The sequence below is a fragment of the Schistocerca gregaria genome, chromosome 1, assembly GCF_023897955.1.
Source record: "Schistocerca gregaria isolate iqSchGreg1 chromosome 1, iqSchGreg1.2, whole genome shotgun sequence".
Lineage (NCBI taxonomy): Eukaryota > Metazoa > Arthropoda > Insecta > Orthoptera > Acrididae > Schistocerca > Schistocerca gregaria.
Window position 1 is genome coordinate 573,009,794 of NC_064920.1, and position 23,417 is coordinate 573,033,210.

A 23,417-nucleotide genomic window follows, 5' to 3' on the forward strand; every position below is an offset into this window, starting at 1 on the left:
TGTTGGTGTTCATGTGGCCTTAAATGTCCTGGTGAAAATGCTCTCCTTGCTCCTCAATAACATCTCCCATACTGTCTGGGAAGTAATGGTGACTGTTCAAAAAGTGAACTTTCAGGCTCATTAAACATCCTAAAGTTTTAAACTTGTTTAACATTTTAGTTATAGTAGAAACATATCTGTGTCTTTTTCATGTCCTAAGAACTTTGTAACAACTTGCTTGAATGATACCCATGCTTCTTTCTCATTTAAGGTCATTGTGGATTCAAAGTTAACATCAAACATCAATTTCTAATGTCAATCTGACAAAGATGCCCTCTTTTAGTTTAGCTTCTGGAAGCTATTTAAAACATGGTCCATCTTGAGGTAAAGCCTTTACAAACTGTTTCATTAGGCCTAACTTTGTTTGTAGAGGTGGTAGGAGTACATTTTTTGGATCTACAAGGTTTTTGTATAGAATTTTCTTATCACCAGGTTTTAAAGACTCCCTCACAGGCCATTTGTTTCTGCATCAGTGTTGATCCCTAGCACTACTGTCCCGTTCAAACAAGAAACATGGAATTTTGGTAAAGCCACCTTGCTGACCAAGGAGCATGCATGTTACTTTTAGATTGCCACATATCATCCAACCATGAGCAGAATAGCCTGTTTTATTTAGCACTATTTCTAAGTTTTCATAGCTTTCTTTCATATGTACAGAATGTCCAACAGGCATAGATGTATACATGTTACCATTGTATAATATTATGGATGAATCAGATAACATCCTCCAGTCTTCCTTTTTGTATTCAATACTAAACTCATTCATCAGGCCGGGAATGTCTGAGCAGTACACTAAATCACCTTCTTGTTGAAAAAACTTGGAAAATTGCTGCTCTCTCTTTCTATACATGTATATGCTGGTTCCAAGTGCCTGTAAGTCCTTTTCTTTTAATCTAGAGCCAAGAAATTCAGCTTTTACTTTCATTAAGCCCAGATCCCTAACCAAATCGTTAAGCACAGTCTGAGTAAACAATTTGGGCTCTAGACTTTCTGTATTACAATGGAATTCATCATCATCTGGTTCATCTAAATCAGATTTTACATCAGAAAATACTTCTGTTGGAATAGAATTTAAATCATCTGGTGGTTCAGGAACTGGCAAATCTACACCATGCCCTACTGGTCGGATGGTGGATGGAAGTTTAGGTTAGCTTATTACCTTCTTTTTTTCGAATTATGACTAGTAATATCAACACTGCAAAAGTAGCAAGCATTGGAAAAATTTCTTGGGTCCCTCCATATCATAGGAACAGTAAATCTAAAGGCTTTTCTCTCCTTTTTGGACCATTTTCACAGATCTTCAACACACACGTAACATACCTTTTGTTTCACCCAAGATTTGTCTTGATCACTAAGTTTAGATCCAAAATATTATAGACAAACCTTTTTCACAAAGTCTGTAATGTTTCTTTGGTGTTTTTTTAATCACAAATTCGCCCCAAATACAACAAAAACAACCATGATTACACATTGTACTGAGCACATGTACAGGCAATGGGAAAGTGAGGTTAGACTGACAGTAAACGAAACATCATCTGTTAACACAAAAACAGAATCAATCTTTTTTGCCACCAAATGTTTTTCAGCAATGCTACAAATGACATCTACATTCATTAAACCTCCTTTTAAAATTATTTTAACTGTATAAAAGCTGTTAAATTCTTTAAAAAAATCTCTTAATTTAATAAATTCAAGTGTAAAATATGAAGAAATGGTGGGTGATACAGTTTTTCAAGTATCATATTTGGATTTCCCACCGTAAAAAACATAAGAACAAAGTATTTTCAGCAAAAATGTTTTTCCATCATTGGCCTGTGTTATTGATTCACTGCCTACTTCTTTGTCCAAATATTTCAGTTTGCTTATCCAAGACTGACAGGAACTGACGCTTCCTACAGTCAGATCTCTCTCCTTCCCAAAATTCACTCAAAATTCTCTGCTTTATAAAGGCTTTCTTAAAGCTATGCCACGGAGTACAACTATCAGATACCTGAGCTTCTCATCCATAAGCATCCCCTTTCAAAAAAAAATCTCTTGCAAATGACATTTTCTCTCTGTCATTCCATGTTTCACACAAAGCATTAATGTCCCTAATGAAATCCAGTGGATGCACTTCCCCATATGGTTCAAAATTATTAAATTTCTTACAACTAACAAATGAACACTACATACTCTATGCTTTAGATTTTGTACTTTTTTACCTTTTTCTCCATTGCAGCCAATTTTGAATCTACATTCTTATTTACTTTTAACAGTTTTTCCTCTACTCCTACTGCACACTTGATTTCTACCTCTGTTTCTAAATCATTTTGAATCTCATCGATTTGGTTCTCAAATTTAACCCTATTTTCAGCATAAAATTTCCTGGTTGCTTTGACTTCATTTTTACCGTGTTCCTCAGAAGCCTCCACCCTCCTACTATAGTCATTACAAAGTTTCTTTCTCCCTTCTACACATTCACTATGGTACTCATTAATGTTAATTTCTCATTAGTATACTGTACTACTTTCTGTATCTTTTGATCACAACCTCTCCATACTGCCTCAACTTTCATATTTAATTCTGAAGGATTACAGCTGACTACCTTAATCTCCTTTTTAATTTCTTTTTTCAGTTCATCCTTTAAGCTAGCCTTGCCAGTTCTAATGCTATCAGTTTCATTTGCCACCCTACTAATGTCTTCTTTTGTACTGATACTATTCATAATTTGCCTCAACATCACTTCCGATTTTCTGTCTGCCATAACTTTTGCCTTTGCTGCGATGAACACCTGCCAGGACTGCAACATGATGCCTCACATTCAACGATTATGCCAATTTCGTCAGATGTTTTCGTGCCTGCAACAACAAGTGAGGTTAGGAGTGTGCATGACTCTGGCTATCAGACACCTTTGTTCCCTCTGCATGTGTCCTCCCTTATCAATGGTGCAGTTACCTCTTAAGGATCTCCGTGCAGTGCGGGACCAATGGCGATTTCTGCAAATGCTTCGTTGGACAACCTACCACTGCCAGGACAGCGATTTGCCACACCGCAGTTCGTGCAGTACCACATGGATTCCTGCCATGTGGCCAGAACTGCTTTGTTCACAGTCAACCTGCTCAGCATCCGACCACGCCTGTGCCTGCCTCAGTTCAGCATCAGCACATGCTTTCCTGCTTCAATACCTCAACCTGCAACAGGAACAATAACTTGTTATCTGTGCCTAACCTCCGCCTCCGTCCCACTGCTATGCCTCAGTGTTTTGTGCCATGACATTCACCTCATCCGAATGCTGTTTTGAGTGGAGTGACTATGAACAGTGAACATTCACACATCGCGTCTGACATTCGACATCATTTTCTGCACTGCGCTTCTGGACAGCCCACAGCTCCGCAACCTCCCTGCAACACAGGTGGCTCTGGCTCTGATCATACATCGAGCTTTTCATGAACTAGCACGCATTTTCAAACTTTGAACTTTTTCTCACCTGTTGCCACCGCGCCAGCTCCAGTCAAGCTTCTGTTCTCAGCACATCTCGGTGCCTCATACACGTTGGTCTTCCACGACGCGTCAATCGGAACATACCCGCAACATGTTGAGCTTCCGCAACCACAATTGACACATTATGGAGCCTCACCCGCATCGGCCTTCCGCATCGTGACGGATCACGCTCAACCACAATGCATCACCTTCACTCTGCCGTCCGACCAGCCCTTGTCGCCACATCCCCTGCAGGCACACTCTCCTGGAATACTGAAGCAGCAACAGCTCGTTTCAGGCTGTGCCCTGACGAATTCAGCTCAACCTGTTCTTCTGAACATTCTACAATGCTTACCAATGCTGCCACAATTTAATCCCGACAGGGTTCAAAATTGTGCACGAAGTGTTCAACCATTACAAACTCGACGAGACAACCAGATTTCTGTGCCTTATCACCCACCTGCATGACCAGGAGGACTTGATTGCTGACCTGGTCGATGCTCCAGACTCAGCTACCTGGTACACTATAGCCAAAACGACAGTTATACTTTGATTTGTATGCTCAACTGAGACAGCAATACGGCACGTGCTCCACGTTGAGCAACTAGGCAATGACAAACCTTCCCAACTCTGGAGACAGCTATGTGCCCTGGTCAGCACCTACTACTTTCTAACACTGCTCTCCTCACCATCTGGTCAGATAAACTATCTCCTCACATACGCTTTGCTCTGGCTCAGAGATCTCCCGAACCTGTCGAGCAACGAATTACAATTGCTGACAAACTACATGATGCATCACTGCTCTATTTCGCCAGCCACTGCCTTCCTGGCACATCTCAGGTTTAGGCTCTTCATCCCGCGGACAGGGCCGCACTGTACCAACTGTTCCGCTCGCTTCGGGAAGCAGTAAACAAGCAGCTGGGACGTCACCGGCTCCGCCCATTTTCACACCCCTGCCTGCAACCGAACCTGCTGCAGCCACTAAACCTTGGCCATCGCCTCTGGCAACAAACTTTCCTCAGTAAATGCAACCGCACTACTCATACTGTTACTTCCACACATGGTTTGGTGAAGCGGCACGGAACTGCAGACCACCCTGCTGCTTCCCAAACGCCAATCATAGGTAGGTCTGGGTGCTGCCTCCTGTGTAAATGACAGTGCTCCATTCTGTCTGGGAACAACCAGATAATTATGAACGACTTTATATTAAAGACATTTCATTGAGATACTTTTTCCTAGTGGACACAGGCGCCAATGTTTCGCTGCTGCTTAAGTCCTTATTGTCGTTGAACATCCACTCTCATCATACTTCACTTCAAGCTGTGAATTCAACTAAACTGCAATGCTCAGGTTCAAACCTCCCACGTCATCTCACTCTCCTCAAACTGCAAACTTGAATGGACTTTTTTAGTGTGCGATATTGAAGAACCTATACTAGGCATTGACTTGTTGCTACATCACAAACTTTCACCAGACCTAGTTCGAAACACCGTGATTCATCACCCGACCAAGACTCACTTCCCCTGTGCTCCGTTGAGCAAACCCCCCCCCCCTCCCCCCCCCCCGTGACACATTGGTCAGGCTCATCTCATCCATACATGCTTGTCTCTGTCGATGACATTACAAGAAACAACGCACAAGTGCCTTGTCGAGCTTGAAAACGTCGCTCACCTACATATGGAAAACTTCGAGCTCTCCCTCCAGCTCCACGAAACTCAGATCCAGCTCTCCAATGCAGCAAAGGAATTACAGACACTGCAGCAAGGACAGAGCAAGGTCAGTAAGTGCACCGAATCTGCTTGTAGTCCCAGCAATTGAGCCTCCCTGTGCTTACCTCCCACTACCCCTCACAACTGTGCTATAAAGTCTGCCATAACGTGTACTGACAGTTCCTCAGGGTCACACCCTCCAAACACGGCAGCGTTTGACACTCGGCCAGACATGAATGTGCATGCACGACAAGTGTCTTGTGCTCCTGTACTGACAGCTCCTACACCTCCCCTCACGGACAGCACCTCAAACTATGCAACTTCGGCTCCTGCGTGCCACTGTGCGACCGCCAGTGACAAAACGAACAGTGCACTCGTGCCTAGTGCTTCATCTTCTACTGTGCTGCCATAGGCCACGCCCTCGGACAATGGGCTCACTAACGCTTCACGAGCTCTATCGAGCTCACCTGACCATGGTGCCACTGCTTCGGGCTGGCTGCCTTCTTGTCACGTTGACTCCAGGTACACTTCGCTGCCTTGGCTCCTGTCGGATCCACCGAGTGTCTCTGAACACCATCATGATCATGCCTCGCCTGCCCCCCCCCCCTCCCCGCCACACATTGTAAACAAACTGCCCCAACGTGCCGCCAGCAACATTTCTGTTGTCACCAACGGCATGGTTCACAAGCTTTGCCTCACGCCAGGCCGATCTCTAGTAAACCACGTCGACCTTGTCCTGAGCGCTTCTCCAACCTAAAAAATCAGATTTCTGGACTACTAAGCTTCGGTGTTATTGAACCCTCTGCCAGTAGCTGGTCTACACCCATACATATGATACCCAACAAAGATGGGTCCTGACGCATGTGCGGAGACTACCGTCGACTAAGTGCATGAACAATTATGGACACCTACCCTATACCCAACATTGACGACTTTACCAGTTCCCTCGCAGGTGTGACCACATTCTCTGTCATTGATTGTAAACAGGCCTACCACCGGACATCCATGGCACCTGAAGACATCGAGAAGACAGCAATCACCACCCCAATCGGGTTATTTCAGTTTCCATTCATGCCCTTCAGTCTGAAAAATGCAACCCAGACCTGGCAACACTTCATCAACGAAGTGCTGTTCGACCTAAAATTCTGCTTTGCATATCTTGATGACATTCTTGTGTTCAGCTTCTCCATCAAGGACAACATTCAACATGTGCACACTCTTATGAACACTCTCGCGGCAGCAGGCATCAAGACCAACCAGGACAAATTGCAGCTACACCAACTGACTGTCTCTTTTCCTAGTTTTTGGGTCTCTGCCAATGGCATTTCACTGCCCCCTGAGAAAGTACAAACAATACTAAACCCACACAGACCTGCGCCATTCAAAGACCTCCAGCGCTATCTCGGGACAGTTAATTATTATCGCCGACATCTTCCTCGGGCTGCGGAGATTCAGGCTCCACTGATGAACGCTTTGGCAGGCACCCACACTTATGTATCTGGGCCCGTTCTATGGACCCCTGCTGTGACTGACTCTTTCACCGCCCTCAAAAATCTTCTTGCAGAGGCCTGCACCATCACGCATCCTCATCCCAATTCACAGCTTTTCATCACCACAGACATGAGCGGTACTGCCATCGGTGCTGTCCTTAGCCAGACAATCGACGGCCAGACTTCACCTCTGCAGTTCTACTCGCGCAAGCTCACCAATGCACAACAGAAATATTCCAAGTTTGACAGGGAGTTGCTCGCATTGTACGAAGCAATCAAGGATTTTAAGACTGATGTTGAGGGATGCCCTTTCTATGTTTTAACAGACCACAAACCCCTGGCTGCGGCCATTACAAACCTGACAGTGGACCCACCTCCTCGCCGCTTCAGATACATGGACTTCATATCTCAGTTCACCACCAATGTCAGACACATAAAGGGTGCTGACAATATAGTTGCTAACTTCCCTTCAGGAGTAGACACCATCCAGTCACTGTTAGACCTCTCTGAACTGCCTAACCTCCAACCTGCCGACAAGGACACACAAAACCTAATTTCAGAATGTATCTCATCACTACACTTCGTCCGCACCACCTTTCCTGGCATCTCTGGTGAGATCTGGTGTGACACCAGTATGGACACGTTACGCCCCCTCATCCCAACCACACTCCGTCGAGCTATCTTCAATGCATTGCATAATTTAGGCCACCTTGGTGTTCGTGTGTCCACCTGCCTCGTAGCGGAATGCTTTATGTGGAGAAATGTCAACAAGGACTGCCAGCAATGGGCACGCTCCTGCATTGTGTGCAAATGATGCAAAGTACACAAGCACACTTCAGTCCCCCTCGGCCCCTTTTTGATCCATCCTGGGCGTTTCCAGCATATTCATATTGACGTTGTCAGCCCTCTACCCCCCTCTAATGGCTCTCGTTATGTTCTCTCGTCTATCGACCAAATAACTCACTGGGTCGAAGCCGTCCCCTTCCCCAATATTATGACAGAAACTGTTGCTCCAGCCTTCGTCGAGTCATGGGTATTGCCTTTTGGATGTCCAGCTACCATCATGATTGACCAGGACAGACAATTTGAGTCAGCCCTGTTCAATGAGATTTGTAACATTTGTGGCATCCAGCCCATCCATACCACAGCATATCACTGGCAAAGTAACGGGCTAGTCAAGCGCTGGCACTGCACTTTCAAGACGGCTATTTGATGTCATGACTCTCTATGGATGGAGGCCCTTCTCCTTGTGCTACTCAGCATTCGTGTGATTTATAAGGAAGCTGTCATAGGCACAATATCTGAGTTTGTATACAGCCAGAACATTGTTCTCCCTGGCGAACTTGTGAACCCTTCCACTTCTTTCCCTGAGTCTGACTTACATTCCTTCGTGGACCACGTCAGATGCCACTTCATCACCTCCATATCCCTGTGCCCACCAGCCATTCCCACCCGAAGGTTAATGTCCCTAAATCTCTGGACAACTGCAAGTGCATCATGCTCCGATATGACATGGTCTGTGCTCCCCTCCAACCTCCTTATACCGGCTCACACTCAGCCAACATCTATGACATCCAGATGAAAGATTCAGCTATCACAGTCTCTATCAACAGACTTAAGCCTGCTCATGTCGAGCCTTCTTCTACCCCCCCCCCCCCCCCCCCCCTTCAGGCCACGACCACGCCATTCACTGTCGTGGATCATGACGCTCCGACCACTCCCTCCAGGTCGGACTTGCACACTCAATTGAGTGACTGCCAGCTCCAATCGTCAAGCTCTCCTCTGATCTTGCCCCCTACTCTGGTCTCACGCACTCCGTCAAGTGACCACATGCTCCCTATGTCATGCATGATCATGCCCTCGCCTCCAGGCCCTTCGCCTGTCCCTTCGACCTGTCACCTGCCTCGCCCTGTCAAGGTTTCTCATGCCCCCCCACCCCATCTGGAATGTGCCCTCGCTTGAGGTGTTTGTGCCTGTTCCTCCAGACATTATCCTCGACATCTCTATAATACTACGCGATGATACACTGTTCGTTGTGTGTTTCCATTCATCTGATGCTCATGAAACAACCTCTGCCATTCCCTGCCACCTGGTGAAATATGTTCCCCTCTCACCTGACTTTGACCTGGACATGCTTTGTGTGTTCGCCACACCCACAGGAGACATCGTCGTCCTCGCTCCGTTCCACTTGCAAACCGCTGGCCTACCTGTCTCTGCACAACGAGCACACTCAGTACGACGCCTGGCATGCTTCAACGACTTCCAGGTTTGGTGGCCAAAACTTCCTTCACGTCATATCCTCAAGCAGCTCCCCGAGGATGCTGCGAAGCTGACCATGGTCCGGCTCCCTGTATTTGCTCAGCGAGGGTGACAGGATACAAATTTCAGAATATCTCAGCAGTCAGCATCAAATATTCAGTGATGAGGACGGAGATGTGGAGGACAAATGGAAAAAATTTAAAGGCATTGTTCAATATGCCCTAGACAAGTATGTTCCGAGTAAGGTTTTAAGGGATGGGAAAGATCCACCATGGTTTAATAGCCATGTTAAAAAAAGTGCTACATAAACAAAGAGCACTTCATCTCAGATTCAAGAGAAGTAAAAACCTAGCTGACAAACAAAATCTGAATGAAGCGAAAATGAGCATAAGGAGAGTAATGAGAGAAGCTGTCAATGATTTTGAAAGTAAGACATTGTCAACCGACCTGAGTAAAGACCCTAAAAGGTTTTGGTGGCATGTAAAATCAGTAAGCAGGTCAAAATCATCTACTCATTCTCTCAGCGACTACGCCAGCAGTGAAATGGAAGATAACAGAGAGAAGGCCGAAATACAAAGAAATCGGTCCTCTGAAGTTGTTTCACTGCGTAACATCGGAAAGCACTCTGGCGTACACGCCAGTATTCTTATGTGTGGAGCACTGCCAGCCTGTTACGCGCTGAGCATTTACTCATAACTAATTTTGCAGAAGATGAAATCTAATTTGGAAATTCGAATACAGTGTTTGATACTGTGGTTACATGTTAAGCCTGAAGCAATTTTGCTAAGCCCTTCACTGGCAGTTTCTGAGTGTTTTATTCTTCCCGCATTATGGAATATTACTACAGTCAAACATGTCCAACACCTACAATGGCTAGAAGTATTCAGAATGGGTAAATGCGCTGTGAGTAATTACAAGGAATTGTGAGTAATTACAAGGAATAAATACATTGCTAATAAGCCGGGCATAAGTTGGGTTTCAATGTATTTTTTTAAAATTTTTGCTATCTGTTTCTGAGTGATAGTTGGACGTTTTGCTTTTTGAGCCATGAAACACCTGTCTCCACCTGCATGAACAACAATTAAACTGTGACCGGCACTTTTGTTTGACAATACTTTTCACACTCTATCACTTTGCCAACATTTATTTACTGTATAATGCATGTGAATCCATGTTTCATCTTAGTAAACTACTGGTCGCTTTGATTCTGATGAAAATCTCGACTTTCAGCAACAATGCCCTCTCGTCCGCACAAAACAAATCGTTTGTTTTGACACCTTATAAAACGAAAATACATAGAAAGAACATTGCTTCTAAGGGTTTCCTTGCTAGCTTTGAAGCTCATTTCTGTTTGACAAAAGTTGTGCAATTTTCACGAAGTTCATATTTCTTTCTATTGTTCATAATGCCATAGAAATTGCTGCCTGATAGTACATTTATCCATATCATTGGTCACATACTTGTTATGAGCTTCTTGCTTCTTCTTCTTGGGTGCTAGTTTAACTGTAACCTCACTGTACCTCGTCACGTGACATAGTTCCTGGCACTGCTGCATCACCACTTCACCTTTCCAGGCAATAGGTATTCTTGCGTTCTCTACAATGGAAACTACAGAATTCATTTCGGTAGTTGGCTGAGGGGTTCAAGATTGGTCAGAAGTACTTTCATTGCTTTTCATAAGAACAGAAGAATTGGTGCGTCCGAATTTCTTGCAACTTGGGATGCAATAGGAAAGTGCTTTTCATATAATGTACAATTGGTATTGCACATTACTAATAAGTTAGAATTTTTCTCCTTCAAGACTGCAGAATAGGAGAATTTATTTTTCTTATGATCTGTTACTTCAAAAATTGTCAATTCGGCAAATAATCACGCATGGTCCCAATAGCTAGACTGAAAATAAAACAAAGAAAAGTGATATGGTGATGACTAATTTGTTACCCCTTAGTCCATAATCAGACATAAAAGAAGTGACACATGGAAATTATGACAGTTGTTGAGTGTCAGTTCTTTGAAATGAAAAACCGCAGTGCAGTGAGTTAATATATTTTGACTTGCATTAGCACCCATCGATTGTAATTATTGCATTATTATGTTACTCCATCTCCTTATTCTTCCTCTCTCCATTGTCTTCCATCCCACTCTTTGACTGTTTCACCTGCATCTGTAGTGAAATTCGGCCTAAAATTCAATTTCACAGGGCTCAATTCTTATGACTTCATCTCCTGAACAGTGTATCTTACAGTAATATAATTTTCTATTTATGTGCAGTGGAGTATCAGGAAATTGTCTGCAAAGTGTGTTGCAAATGAAGTTAGTGCACTGATTTCAACAGTTAGTTTCACATAATCGTTCTTTATAGGCTGGATCAAAACATGACCAACAGTAGAAAAAGACTGTCTGGCAGTGAATATAGCAAAGGCGGCCGCTGAAGGAAGATGATGATAAGAAGCAAAAGAATGCACTACAACAATATTTCAAGCCAAAGAGAGAACGACCTAGCATCGGTGAGGATGGAAAAATAGGTCCTGGAAGTACAGCAACTATTGGAGCTACTGCAGCTACATCTTTATCTTCAGGACACGGCCAGAAAGTTGACGAACACAGTGCTGCGACCACCGCATACAGAAGCAATGCTGATGGTGGGCCATCCACAACATGTTCAACAGACCTCGTCTGGACTCAAGACCTGCTTTGTGATGAAAGCTCCAAGATTGAAACATCAGGCAGAACTGAAATTAGGCGAACCAATGCGGAAAATACTGGAGGAACATCAGCTGAGATATTCACCACCGGAGAAGGGATTGAAGGCGAGCCTAAACTGGAAGACACAATTGACTCAGATCCTGGGAGATGGGCGGAAATTATTACCAACTACATTCAAACGACTTTGGTCATGCGAGGTCCTCCCGAGCACATTAAGGAAGCTGAAGTATGTCCTAAAAAGGTGGACTACCGGTGTTTCAGCCCTGTGCACTACAGCTATTCTTTGAAGATTCACCTTGCTTTGTATCTCGAAACTCACAGGAAGTCTACCGAGTATTTGAACTCACATAAAAAGTGGATCGTGTTTTCTGAGGGACTGTCTACGCCCATCATCAAAGGCTTCTGAATACTGAAAGCGAACATTTGGAAAATGTTCTTGAGTGCTTAATAGAAATAACACATTTCCTGGGTTGGCAGTGTGCCACACAGGATAATCCTTTTCTGCACTTTTCTTGGCTTCTAATTGCTAATACATTTCACTTTTCAGCTCATTCTATAATGCTTTTGAAAGAATTTTGTAAGTTTGTAATTATTATTAATAGGCTACTATTCTTTTTGAAGTTATAATTGTTGCCATTATTTTAGCTTCAATTATTAAACCCATTTAACATTAAAGACAAACCTTTATAAGTAATGAGAAGCCTGAAACACAGTATTTGTAAAGTTTGATATAAGAAACATTCCTGTCTCGAAATAATACATAGTCAGAATCCTTAATCTGCTCATTCAAAATAAAACACTAAACAAAGACATAAAAAAAACTGCCCTAAGGCGGTACCATACTTAAGTTTTCCATCCCCAGTACCTCCATGACACTATTTAATTATGAATATTGCTGTAGTTAATGATATCATGAAAAACATTTTACAAATAATAGCTAATTACGTATTAAATGTTTATTTCTGAGTAGTCAGAAATATTTTAACTCTCATGTGCTACACATACGAGGGTAATCCCAAAAGTAAGGTCTCCTATTTTTTATGGGTCCATAGATCTGTTTATTTCTACAGTGCTTTACATCAGCTTACAGCTTCAACATTTTGCTATTTTTTGACGTAATCATCATTTCTGTCGATGCATTTTTGTAGATGCTTTGGCAGTTTTTGTATGTCCATGTCATACCAGCTCACCGTCATGCTGTTCAGAAAGTTATGAAGCTCTTCTTTCACCTCGTCGTCGGAGCTGAATTGCTGGGACCATAATTCAAGCTGACAGGTACTGTGAGACTCTAAAAAAAACTCAAACGGGCAATTCAGAACCAGAGAAGAGGAATGTTGGCAAGGGCGTACACATTCTCCATGACAACGCACACCCTCACAATGTTCAGCAAACTGTTGCTCTCCTGTAACAGTTTCAGTGGAACATAATCACCCACCCACCCTATAGTCCTGACTTAGTGCCCAGTGACTATCTCCTGTACCCTAGGTTAAATGAACATTTGGCCAGAAAACAATTCAGCTCTGACGACGAGGTGAAAGAAGAGGTTTATAACTTTCTGAACAGCATGACAATGAGCTGGTAAGATATGGGCATACAAAAACTTCCACAGCATCTACAAAAATGCATCGACAGAAATGTTGATTATGTCAAAAAATAGCTAAATGTTCAAAGACTAGAACCATTGTAATTATTGTTGATTGTACTGTATTCCCTAATAACTGTGGAAGTGTTTTTATTGTTTCAGGATCTCATGACATGAGCATTGAAGTAAAAGGAACTGGCCTAATTGCCAAGATAGTGAGATCTATAGTAAAAGGTTTTAACATCAAGAAAAGAGTTAAATATTTTACTAGCAATGAAGGTCAGTAATTCTCTTTCATTGTCAGAATATTGTTTATTTTGGCACAGTTAGACCGTACATATGATAACTAGTGAATGCAAAATGCCTTTGCAGCCTGTCTTCCTGTTCCAAAGAAGCCAAACATTTATATCATATGCAAGATATATGGCACTTATTTTGCTATGTGGGTGATTATTCTAGTCAGTTCATACATCTACCGATTCCAGAGTGTAATCTGTGCATATTTTTATCCCAAGGTTAGTGCATGATATTTATGTCATTGAGATGATGTTCTTTCAGAGCCTAGGAAGAAAGTTTAATATTGTATGTCTTATTGTCAGCACAGTCATTTGTAATCAGGCACAGTAAGTGAAGCTTTATTATGAGTCTGTTTGTACAGAGTATATTTAAATATGTAATAATATGCACTTGATGGTCTACAACATTAATACACACACGGGACAAACAACTAAAACAAACACAAAAAGAAACAGTGCTGCCCTCTTAAAACAACATTAACATTGTACCACTAACCCCATCCTTCCATGTTAATTATCAGTGTTACAAAAACTAAATTACAAGCTTTAATTAAGTCCTAACAAGGCTGTACATTTTTCAGGTTTTATTCTACCTAGTGGCTTTGTCAGAGCATCAGCTTGTTCCTCATTTTTGCTTATGTGCTCTTACGCAACTTCCTTAGCAAACACTTTCTCCCTCACAAATAAAATTTTTATATCTGTATGCTTTGGTTTATGATGGACTGTGGGTTTTTGCAGAGGCTTTTTACTGATTCATTGTCTTCATAAAGTGCAAAAGCTTTTTGACTGCCAGAAAGACTATAATACAAATTACTGAGCCAACAAGCTTCACTAGTTGCCTGCTTAAGACTACATATTCTCATTCTGTTGATGACAGACACTCAGGCTTCTTAGATGCCCAAAAACACTGCAACCCACAACTTTGAAAATATAAGCATCTGTGGGCTTTCTATCTGCTCTGTCATCAGCCCAAACAAAGTCAACATAATCAATTATGGGATCAATACAGTTTTTATCCCTAGCATTTAACAGACTCAGTTTTAGGGTTCCCTTAATATAACGCAATACATGTTTTAAAGCATTCCATAAATCCAGACTACCATGATTGGTACTCAGTTAGAATACTTATTGCTACACAAATATCTGACCTGAAAGCTAATGGGCCACACATCAGTGATCCTGTTAATTTTCTACATCTTTTCTCAGTATCCTCATTTTCAGATTTTTCTGTTTTTGACTCACTGTGATCAGAGTTTTCCTCTGAATGTCACCTCTATTTGAAACTTCCACACTGCCCAATTGTCCCCTCCAGACAACTTCAAACACTGATGCATAGACTGTTCCATTGTGCCATGCCACAACTATGTCATTAATCCAAATTTGCTGTTATTCATGATATCACCAAAAAACTTTGCCACTACACTGAAAAACAACATATGCATCTGGACCCATAACCTGTAATCAGGCACAGTAAATGAAGCTCTATTATAAGCCTGTTTGTACAGGGTTTATTTAAGTATGTTATAGTTTACACACAATCATATACAACATTAAGCACACACAGGACAAACAACAAAAACAAAAAACATATGAAAAATTGAAGTTAACACAAACCAATGAGAAACAGTGATGATGCCTCAAAACAACATTAACATTGTACCATCATTACAGAAGGATTAGTAGCTCAGCTGAACAAGGATGAAGAGGAACTTGGCCATGAGTTGTATGAAGAAAACATCTTGGCAGTAGCCTCATTTTATTTTGGGGAAAAGACAGGAAACTTAAATCTGAATGGCTGAATGGAGACTTGAAATCCACTTAACCTGAATATCAGTCCACTGCATAACCACTTTGTCATTTCAAATGTCAGATAGTCAGGGACCTGACTCTTCCTCTGGTCTTGTTGGAAAAGTTTATCTTATCTTGTTCTGACAATATACATTGTTGGAAAATTGCAGCACTCACTAGAGTTGTAACAAAGACAGGAAAATTAGGGGTCAACATCTCATCAATGAAGAGATAATTAAAAATGGAACAATTTATGTGTTCGTTAGAACACTAACACAATGTAGGGATTTGCTAGGACTCAACAGGTAACTAAGCTATCAATTTCACCTCCACAGAAAACATGAGGTGATCACTGAAATTTTTTATAGTTGGGAGAAGACAGTCTGGATTGTCCACTACCTGTTGTGCTTTCCACACACTAACACAGCTTGCCAGAGGAAACACTATAAAACAGAACCCTTCAGCACATTAGATCATTCCATAGATAGGTAATCAAGATGTTGTGCTCATGTCACCAATAAACCCTCTTTTTTTGTGTTAACTTGGTTTATAAGAAAGTTGTTAATATTAGTACTCCCACGGCAATAGCTTTTCTATTAGAGGTAATAATAGTCTTTAAATTCCTCCTGTCTCTAAATTTAGATTTTTTTCTGCTAATCTCTGTCTGTAATGTCTTCATTGATGATGTTTTGCCCTCTTCAGTTATTTTTAACAGATGAAGTTTTCATGTGAAGTTTGGACATTATTAGGAATGCTGTTGTTGTAGTCATAAGTCCAAAGAGTGGTTTGATTCGGCTCTCCATACTACTATATCCTGTGCAAGCCTCTTCATCTTCAAGTAACTACTGCAATCTTCATCCCTCTGAATCTGCTTACTGTATTCATCTCTTGGTCTGCCTCTACGATTTTTACTCCCAACACTTCCCTCCAGGACTAAACTGGTGATCCCTTAATGCCTCAGAATGTGTCCTACCAACTGATCCCTTCTTCTAGTCAGGTTGTACCACAAATTTATCATCTCCCCAGTTCCATTCAGTACCTCCTCATTAGTTACATGATCTGCCCATCTAGTCTTCAGCAGTCTTCTGTAGCACCACATTTCAAATACTTCTATTTTCTTCTTGCTAAACTGTTTATCGTCCATGTTTCACTTCCATACATGGCTACACTCCTTACAAATACTTTCAGAAAGGATTTCCTAACACTTAAATTTATACTTGATGTTAACAAATTTCTCTTTTTGATAAACACTTTTCTTGCCATTGCCAGTCTACATTTTATATCCTCTCTACTTCAACCATCATCAGTTATTTTACTCCCCAAATAGCAAATCTCATCTACTACCTTAAGTGTCTCATTTCCTAAACTAATTCCCTTGGAATCATCTGATTTAATTAGACTATACTCCATTATCCTTGTTTTACTTTTGTTGAGGTTCATCTTATATCATCCTTTCCAGACATTGTCGATTCCATTCAACTACTCTTCCAAGTCCGTTTCTGTCCCTGACAGAATTAGAGTCATCAACAAACCACAAAGTTTTTATTTCTTCTCCCTGAACTTTAATTCCTCCTCCAATTTTTTTTTTTATTTTACTGCTTGCTCAGCATACAGATTGAATTACATCGGGGATAGGCTACAACCCTGTCTTACTCCCTTCTTAGCCGCTGCTTCCCTTTAGTGCCCCTGGTTTCTGTACAAGTTGTAAATAGCCTTTCACTCCCTGTATTGTACCCCTGCCACCTTTAGAATTTGAAAGAGAGTTTTCCAGTCAACATTGTCAAATGCTTTCTCTATGTCTACAAATACTGTAAATGTAGGTTTGCCTTTCCTTACCCTATCTTCTTTGAGAAATCGTATTGTCAGTATTGCCTTGCATTTGCGGCCATGGCTTGTTAAACTGATAGTTCAGAAATTTTCACACTTGTCAGCATTTTCTTTCTTTGGAATTGGAATTATTATATTATTCTTGAAGTCTGAGGGTATTTCACCTGTTTCAAACACTTGCTCACCATATGGAAGAGTTTTGTCATGTCTGACTCTACCAAGGCTATCAGTAGCTCTAATGGAATGTTGTCTTCTCCCAGGGCCTTGTTTTGACTTAAGTCTTTCAGTGCTTTGTCAGATTCTTCAAATATTGTATCTCCCATCTCATTTTCATCTACATCCTCTTTCCATTTTCATAATATTGCCCTAAAGCACATCTCCCTTGAATAGACTCTCTATATACTCCTTCCACATTTCTGCTTTCCCTTCTTTGTGTAGGACTGGTTTACCATCTGAGTTCTTGATATTTGTACATGTGGTTCTCTTTTCTCCAAAAGTCTCTTTAATTTTCCTGTAGGCAGCATCTATCTTACCCATAATGAAATATGCTTCTGCATTCTTACATTTGTCCTCTAGCCATTGCTGCTTAGCCATTTTGCACTTCCTGTTGATTTCATTTTTTAGGCGTTTGTGTTCTCTTTTACTTGCTTAATTTATTTATCTCTTGTGTTACCCAAGGACTTCTACTAGCCTTTGTCTTTTTGCCTACTTGATCCTCTGCTGCCTTCACTATTTCATCTCTCAAAGCTAACCATTCTTCTTCTATTGTTTCCTTTCCATTGTCCTTGTCAGTCATTCCCTAATGCTCCCTCTGAAACTCTCTAGAACCTCTGGTTCTTTCAGTTTATCCAAGTTCCATCTCCTTAAATTCCTGCCTTTTTGCAGTTTCTTCAGTTTTAATCTGCAGTTCATAACCAATAAATTGTGATCAGAGTCCACATGTGCTGCTGGAAATGTCTTACAATTTAAAACCCGACTCTGAAATCTCTGTCTTACCATAATATAAACAATGAAACCTTCCCTGTGTTTCCAGGTCTCTTCCATGTATACAACGTTCTTTCATGCTTCCTGAGAAAGGACCAAATTAGAAAAAGAGGAGCATAAGAAAACAAAGTAGAGGTAAATAAGAAAGGGGCTGAGGAGAGAGGAGGAAATTGGATGGCAGAATGAACAAAGATGATGGAGGAAGATAGCAGAGGATGTGAGAAAGTACTGCATGGTATGGTCAAAAGTTAGAGGAGACACTTGAAAGAGGATGCAGCAATGATGGATAGAAAGGGAAAGAGGTTAGTAACAAAGAGGCACTGAAGCTAGTGAGACAGGAGTATTTTGAACACTTGCTAAATCTGAACAGACTGGGGGAGGAGGATAATTGACTAAAGGAGGTAGAAGTAAACTTTGAGGGGAAGGGACCTGACCTGGAAGGAAATGGCCATGGCACTGGACAAGGTATAGACAAAGTAAGTGTCAAAATGGTGAAGGAAGTAGGGGAGGTTTGGAAACAGTGGCTGTATCATGTGATGAGGATGGTGTGGAATGAGAAGAAGATTCCAGAAGTTTGGGAGAAGGAAGTGAAAAAAGAAATAACAAGCAGAATGGAGGAAATGTACTATAGAGGTCTGATTTTTGTGAAGTGGGAAATGAAAGGACAGATTGGGTCCAGCAAACAAGTAGCATGAAACAGGGCAGTGCATTGTCACCTCTCCTCTTCATCATGGTCTTTGTTGAGATAATGATTGATGTGGCAGGGAAAACTGGAGAAGACAAGATGAAAGTGATGGTGTGCACATATGACTTAGTAATCTGGGAAAAAAGGGAGGAAGAGATTCAAGCACAGCTAGATGCTTGGAAAGAAATTGTGCTACAGTGTTGAATGAAGTATAATGTACACATATGTGAGAGCCTAGTTACAACTAGAAAGAAATGCACAGTCGGAACGCCTTGATCTTCCTTCCCACTACCTCCTCGAGTCTTTCATCACACCATAGTGTCTCTTATTTTTTGTCACTTGTCCTTCGACACACAACTACTGCTGTCATCTTCCATTACTTCATGATTTTCATGCTCATCACCAGTAGATGGTAATCGCTATCCAATGCCTCAAATGGTAGTACTTTTGTATCCATTATATCCATTGTCAAAATTCCACCTTCAGAATTGTAGAAGAGCATTTCACTAACCTTTGGTTAGTAAAGCCTCTTTTGGGAGTACTGAAATGGGACTTCCTTCCCAGTCTGTTCCTAATGTTTCTAATGTTAACATCCTCTGAAGAAGACATTTTAGCTTAAATTTTTAACTTTCTGGACTTTATACTTTTATGTTTACACCCAGTTCCAGTAATAAACTGCCCTTTAAAAAGTTAGTACAAATGAGTTTACTATTTCATATTAAATTTCATATTAATATGTTACCCAGTTTATATTAGCAACTATGGGGAGTAAGTCGTTTGTTAATAATTCAACTTTGCAATTTTGTGATATGAGCTGTGCAGTCATGTTGCACCACAAATTTTTGAAAATGTACTTCTCCCTATTTCTAAGAAGCTATGATATTTATTCATTATGTTTATGTGAAATGATAGCTCTACTTGAGAGCTATCCTGGACACAATACCTCATTCAAAGTAATTTGTTCATAAAAAACTAAAATGTAATTTAAATTGCAGTGCTATAAACCTCATGGAAATTGTATATGAAATTAAGTAAAGTCTTTTAAACTGCATATCAGAACATGCAGGACAATATGTACCCATTTTTTTAAAATGTAAGTAGCTGAAATCATCTATCAACTTTTAATTGTTGCTTTGTAAAACTTACATTTGGTAGTGTATTCAATTGTTTTGTTTTATATAAAAGTAAGTGGCGCATGAGCCATGCAAGCACAAGCAGAGTAAGTAAGGATGTAGTAGTCAAGGACAGTCAGGGAAACTGCATTATTGCCTTTTGGAAGTTGTTCACATGAGACTCTTCCATAGGCTCTCAGATTATAAGATGTATCTACCATCAATGTATATACAGTTCAGTTATAATACAAACCAAGAAACATGATATATATTGTTTTTTATTTAAAAATTAGTACATCAGCAATGAGGGACTCTGGACCTTCTGAAGCAACAACCCAGCAAGGATATCAAAGTTGAGTGTCTCATCAAATGGAGCAGCTAAGTTATTATGTGAACTTTAATAAACTGTACTTGAAATTTTCTAGTTTTCACTTGTTTCCATACTTGTGAATGGTGGATGTCCAAACTATTAAGTTGCTCTGATGGTATGATTGAGAATTCACTATACCACTGCCCAATTATAGACAGAACTGAAAACTGTATAGTTTATTCACACTCAGTGTCTGTAATTAAAATACTTCCCTCCTCTCATACATCAATGCTGGCATTCTAATTTCTGCCACACCACATTACTTAATACTCTCTTTCTTCGAAAACCAGGGGTTACCTATCACAAAACCATTTTTCTTGTGTAATTCCAGCAGTCTCATTCCTTCTTCACGTCTGTGTCCCCACCATACTGCTCCCAGCTACAGAGGTGGACAAAATATAATGCCACACCATATTACCTCACTTCAGTCAGCATTACATATAATCAGTACTTCAAAGATTTGCATTTCTTGCTAATGCTACATATGTTTCTTCTTGTACTTCACACAAAATAGCAAGTTTTCTACCACTTGACAGATTTTTCATAAGCTTTAATATCCCTATTTTCTTCACATCAAGGGACTGAGTTGGACAAATGGCATGTGATTATTTAAAACTTTGTTTGGCGTATGATCTCCAGTCACATTTGTATGATCATGACATTCACTTCTACAGCAGATTTGTTGAATCTGACACCTGGTACAAGAAAACCAGAATGGGAAACAACCCCAGTACTTAGGTGATCCAAATGCTCCTCTCTCTAGCTAACCTAGATAAGGTGTCAGTTTGTTTTGAGTTCCCAAACTTCAGCAGTAAAGAAATCACCACTGACACTAATGAATAACAAAATTATAGCACTTTTAAGCTGAGTGATAGGTAACTTAACATACAATAACTCAACTTCAAAATATAATTTTAGAACACATGTTACAAAAATTCAGGTATAGTTCTGGATAAATTTTTCTCATTGCCAATTATTATTTTGTACTTTTAAGGAATATACTCTAGAGTTTAACATACCAAGTTCCATTCCAATAACTGCTAGGATTTTAAACAAATATCTAAGGAGTAAAGAAGATCACTCACTGAAAAGCAGAAATGAATCCATGACAGGCATACACAGAGGTACTGCAGCCATGTTTATGTTGCACTGGAAATTGGTGCCAGAATCCGTGCAGCAGGGTGCTGGAGTGATGTTTTTCTGCAGCATGATAAGGGAAACATAAGGAAGCAACAGAGAAGAGGTTGGTGGATACTATTTCTGTAAAGGCTTGCATCCACACTGAGTGCAGGACGACATCAGAATTGCCATTACATGAAAAAAGCATAATTTTTTGTGAACAGCCTGACATATATGCATATTTAGGTTATATAGTGACTGCTAAAGCCACATTATTTCCTGCTATGCTCTGCAATACAGCTGTTGCTAGAAATCTGTGAGAAAAAGGTCTACATCCACAGATTCCAACAGGGGGCAAATACCTCCTCTAGTCCTCCCTTGCGAATATCTATGGATGCATGTCAACTTTATTCAAAAATGTGCATCCATTTGGCACTATGTAGGGGCAAGGTACATGTGAGGATGCAGGTGTTTTGAGTGTTGGGTTTTGTGTGTGTATATGTACTCTAGATTGAGAAAGGATTTACTCTGAAAGCCATACATAGAAATATTTTAAGAGAAATGTCAACATTTGGAAACACAGACCGTAACCTCACTTTTCGTAAAAATTTACTCATTTCAACTGGTAAATCACTAATCTCAGAAGATTTCAAAAGTTCCACAAAAAGCACACATTCACTAAGGATGGAAGGCTCTAAATCTGTGTCATCTCTGAGTTTTGCTGCATGTTCAGAAATATCATCAGGTGAACTGTTCTTAAGGTTACAGAAAACTGTGAAGTCCAACAGTGTTCTATAGCTTTCCTTCCTCTTCACTAATTTGGTGTACAAGCTGCCTAATGATTTTTGGACAACAAGAGACAGCGTGGTACTGAGGTGCAAGACTCACACGTCTCTGGCAGTTGACTTACGTATTGTGTGCAGCCAATTCTCTTCTCTGGGTAATCAGCTAGGTTGATCTCCCAAAAGCTTCTCCTCTGAAGACTATAGCAGATTACAGAAATTTATTAAGCTACTTCTCTATTCTTGAAATAATCTGTGCACTCGTGTAACATTTTCAGTTCATTCTTGGTATATTTTCATCTCTCAACACAAAGCAATATTTACTCTTTTTAACATAAGTAAGTAAACTCTGGCAAGCCACTGGTGTCTTTAAGCATCAGACTCAATAAAGCACAAGTTCAATATCATCATAACAATCCAATAATTTATGGACAGCACATACGCCCTACCTCATGCAGACCTAAGAAGCGAAGAAAAAATAAAAGTCGCTAGTCTCAAGTGAGTCCAATACATGAATGTGCATAGAATTCTATATTCAATTCTTCATTAGTCTTTTTTACAATCACCACAAACACTAACACATCAAAGAATACTACATAATTATTCCCTGAGTTTTCATCACGTCTTCTATGGTGCTGTTGGCAAACACCTGTCATCATCAGTGACTCGCCCTTCTTACAGTCTTCTAATAACAAACTTCTGATCTGTACACAGAAACAGGTGGATCGGTAGAAACGTTCTCACTCCTCTGCTCTCATACATAAAATATCAGGTGTTTGAGACAATTGAAGGCTGAGTATTTCTAGAATTTACACCAAAATTCTTGAGGCACTACATATCCCTCCCCTTAGCTCAAACACACAATATTTTATGCATATTCATTATGTACAATAACATCCCACAAGATAATTCTTTATTTTTTAACAGTACATCTCTGTCTACTAATAACTGTGCATATTTTACCACAATTATAAAACTTGAATCTTTCAGTTCATGTTGGAATTAGCTCTTTTCAATCTCCAAAAATTTGTGAGTACCAAATTTTTGTTTTCTATTCCTCTTCCAATCGTAAATTATAGGTGTACATAACTCATGAATACTCTACTACTTTGTTCTTACTTTGCGTTCTACTTTTCCTAAGTCTGTACTTATTCATTACTTATTGTAATCTGGAGGAACTCTGGGTAGAATAAAATGTTCCCTTCTTCTG

General features: G+C 40.5%; 1 protein-coding gene across 1 annotated transcript in view; it reads left to right on the top strand.

The window, feature by feature from the left end:
- The window catches only part of LOC126361248 (protein sneaky), a 260,828-nt gene that overhangs the window by 163,490 nt on the left and 73,921 nt on the right, over positions 1–23,417 (top strand). The window contains exons 9-10 of the mRNA XM_050007779.1: positions 13,407–13,523; positions 13,617–13,759. Coding sequence (XP_049863736.1) covers positions 13,407–13,523; positions 13,617–13,759 — 260 coding nt within the window. The remainder of the gene's footprint in view (positions 1–13,406; positions 13,524–13,616; positions 13,760–23,417) is intronic.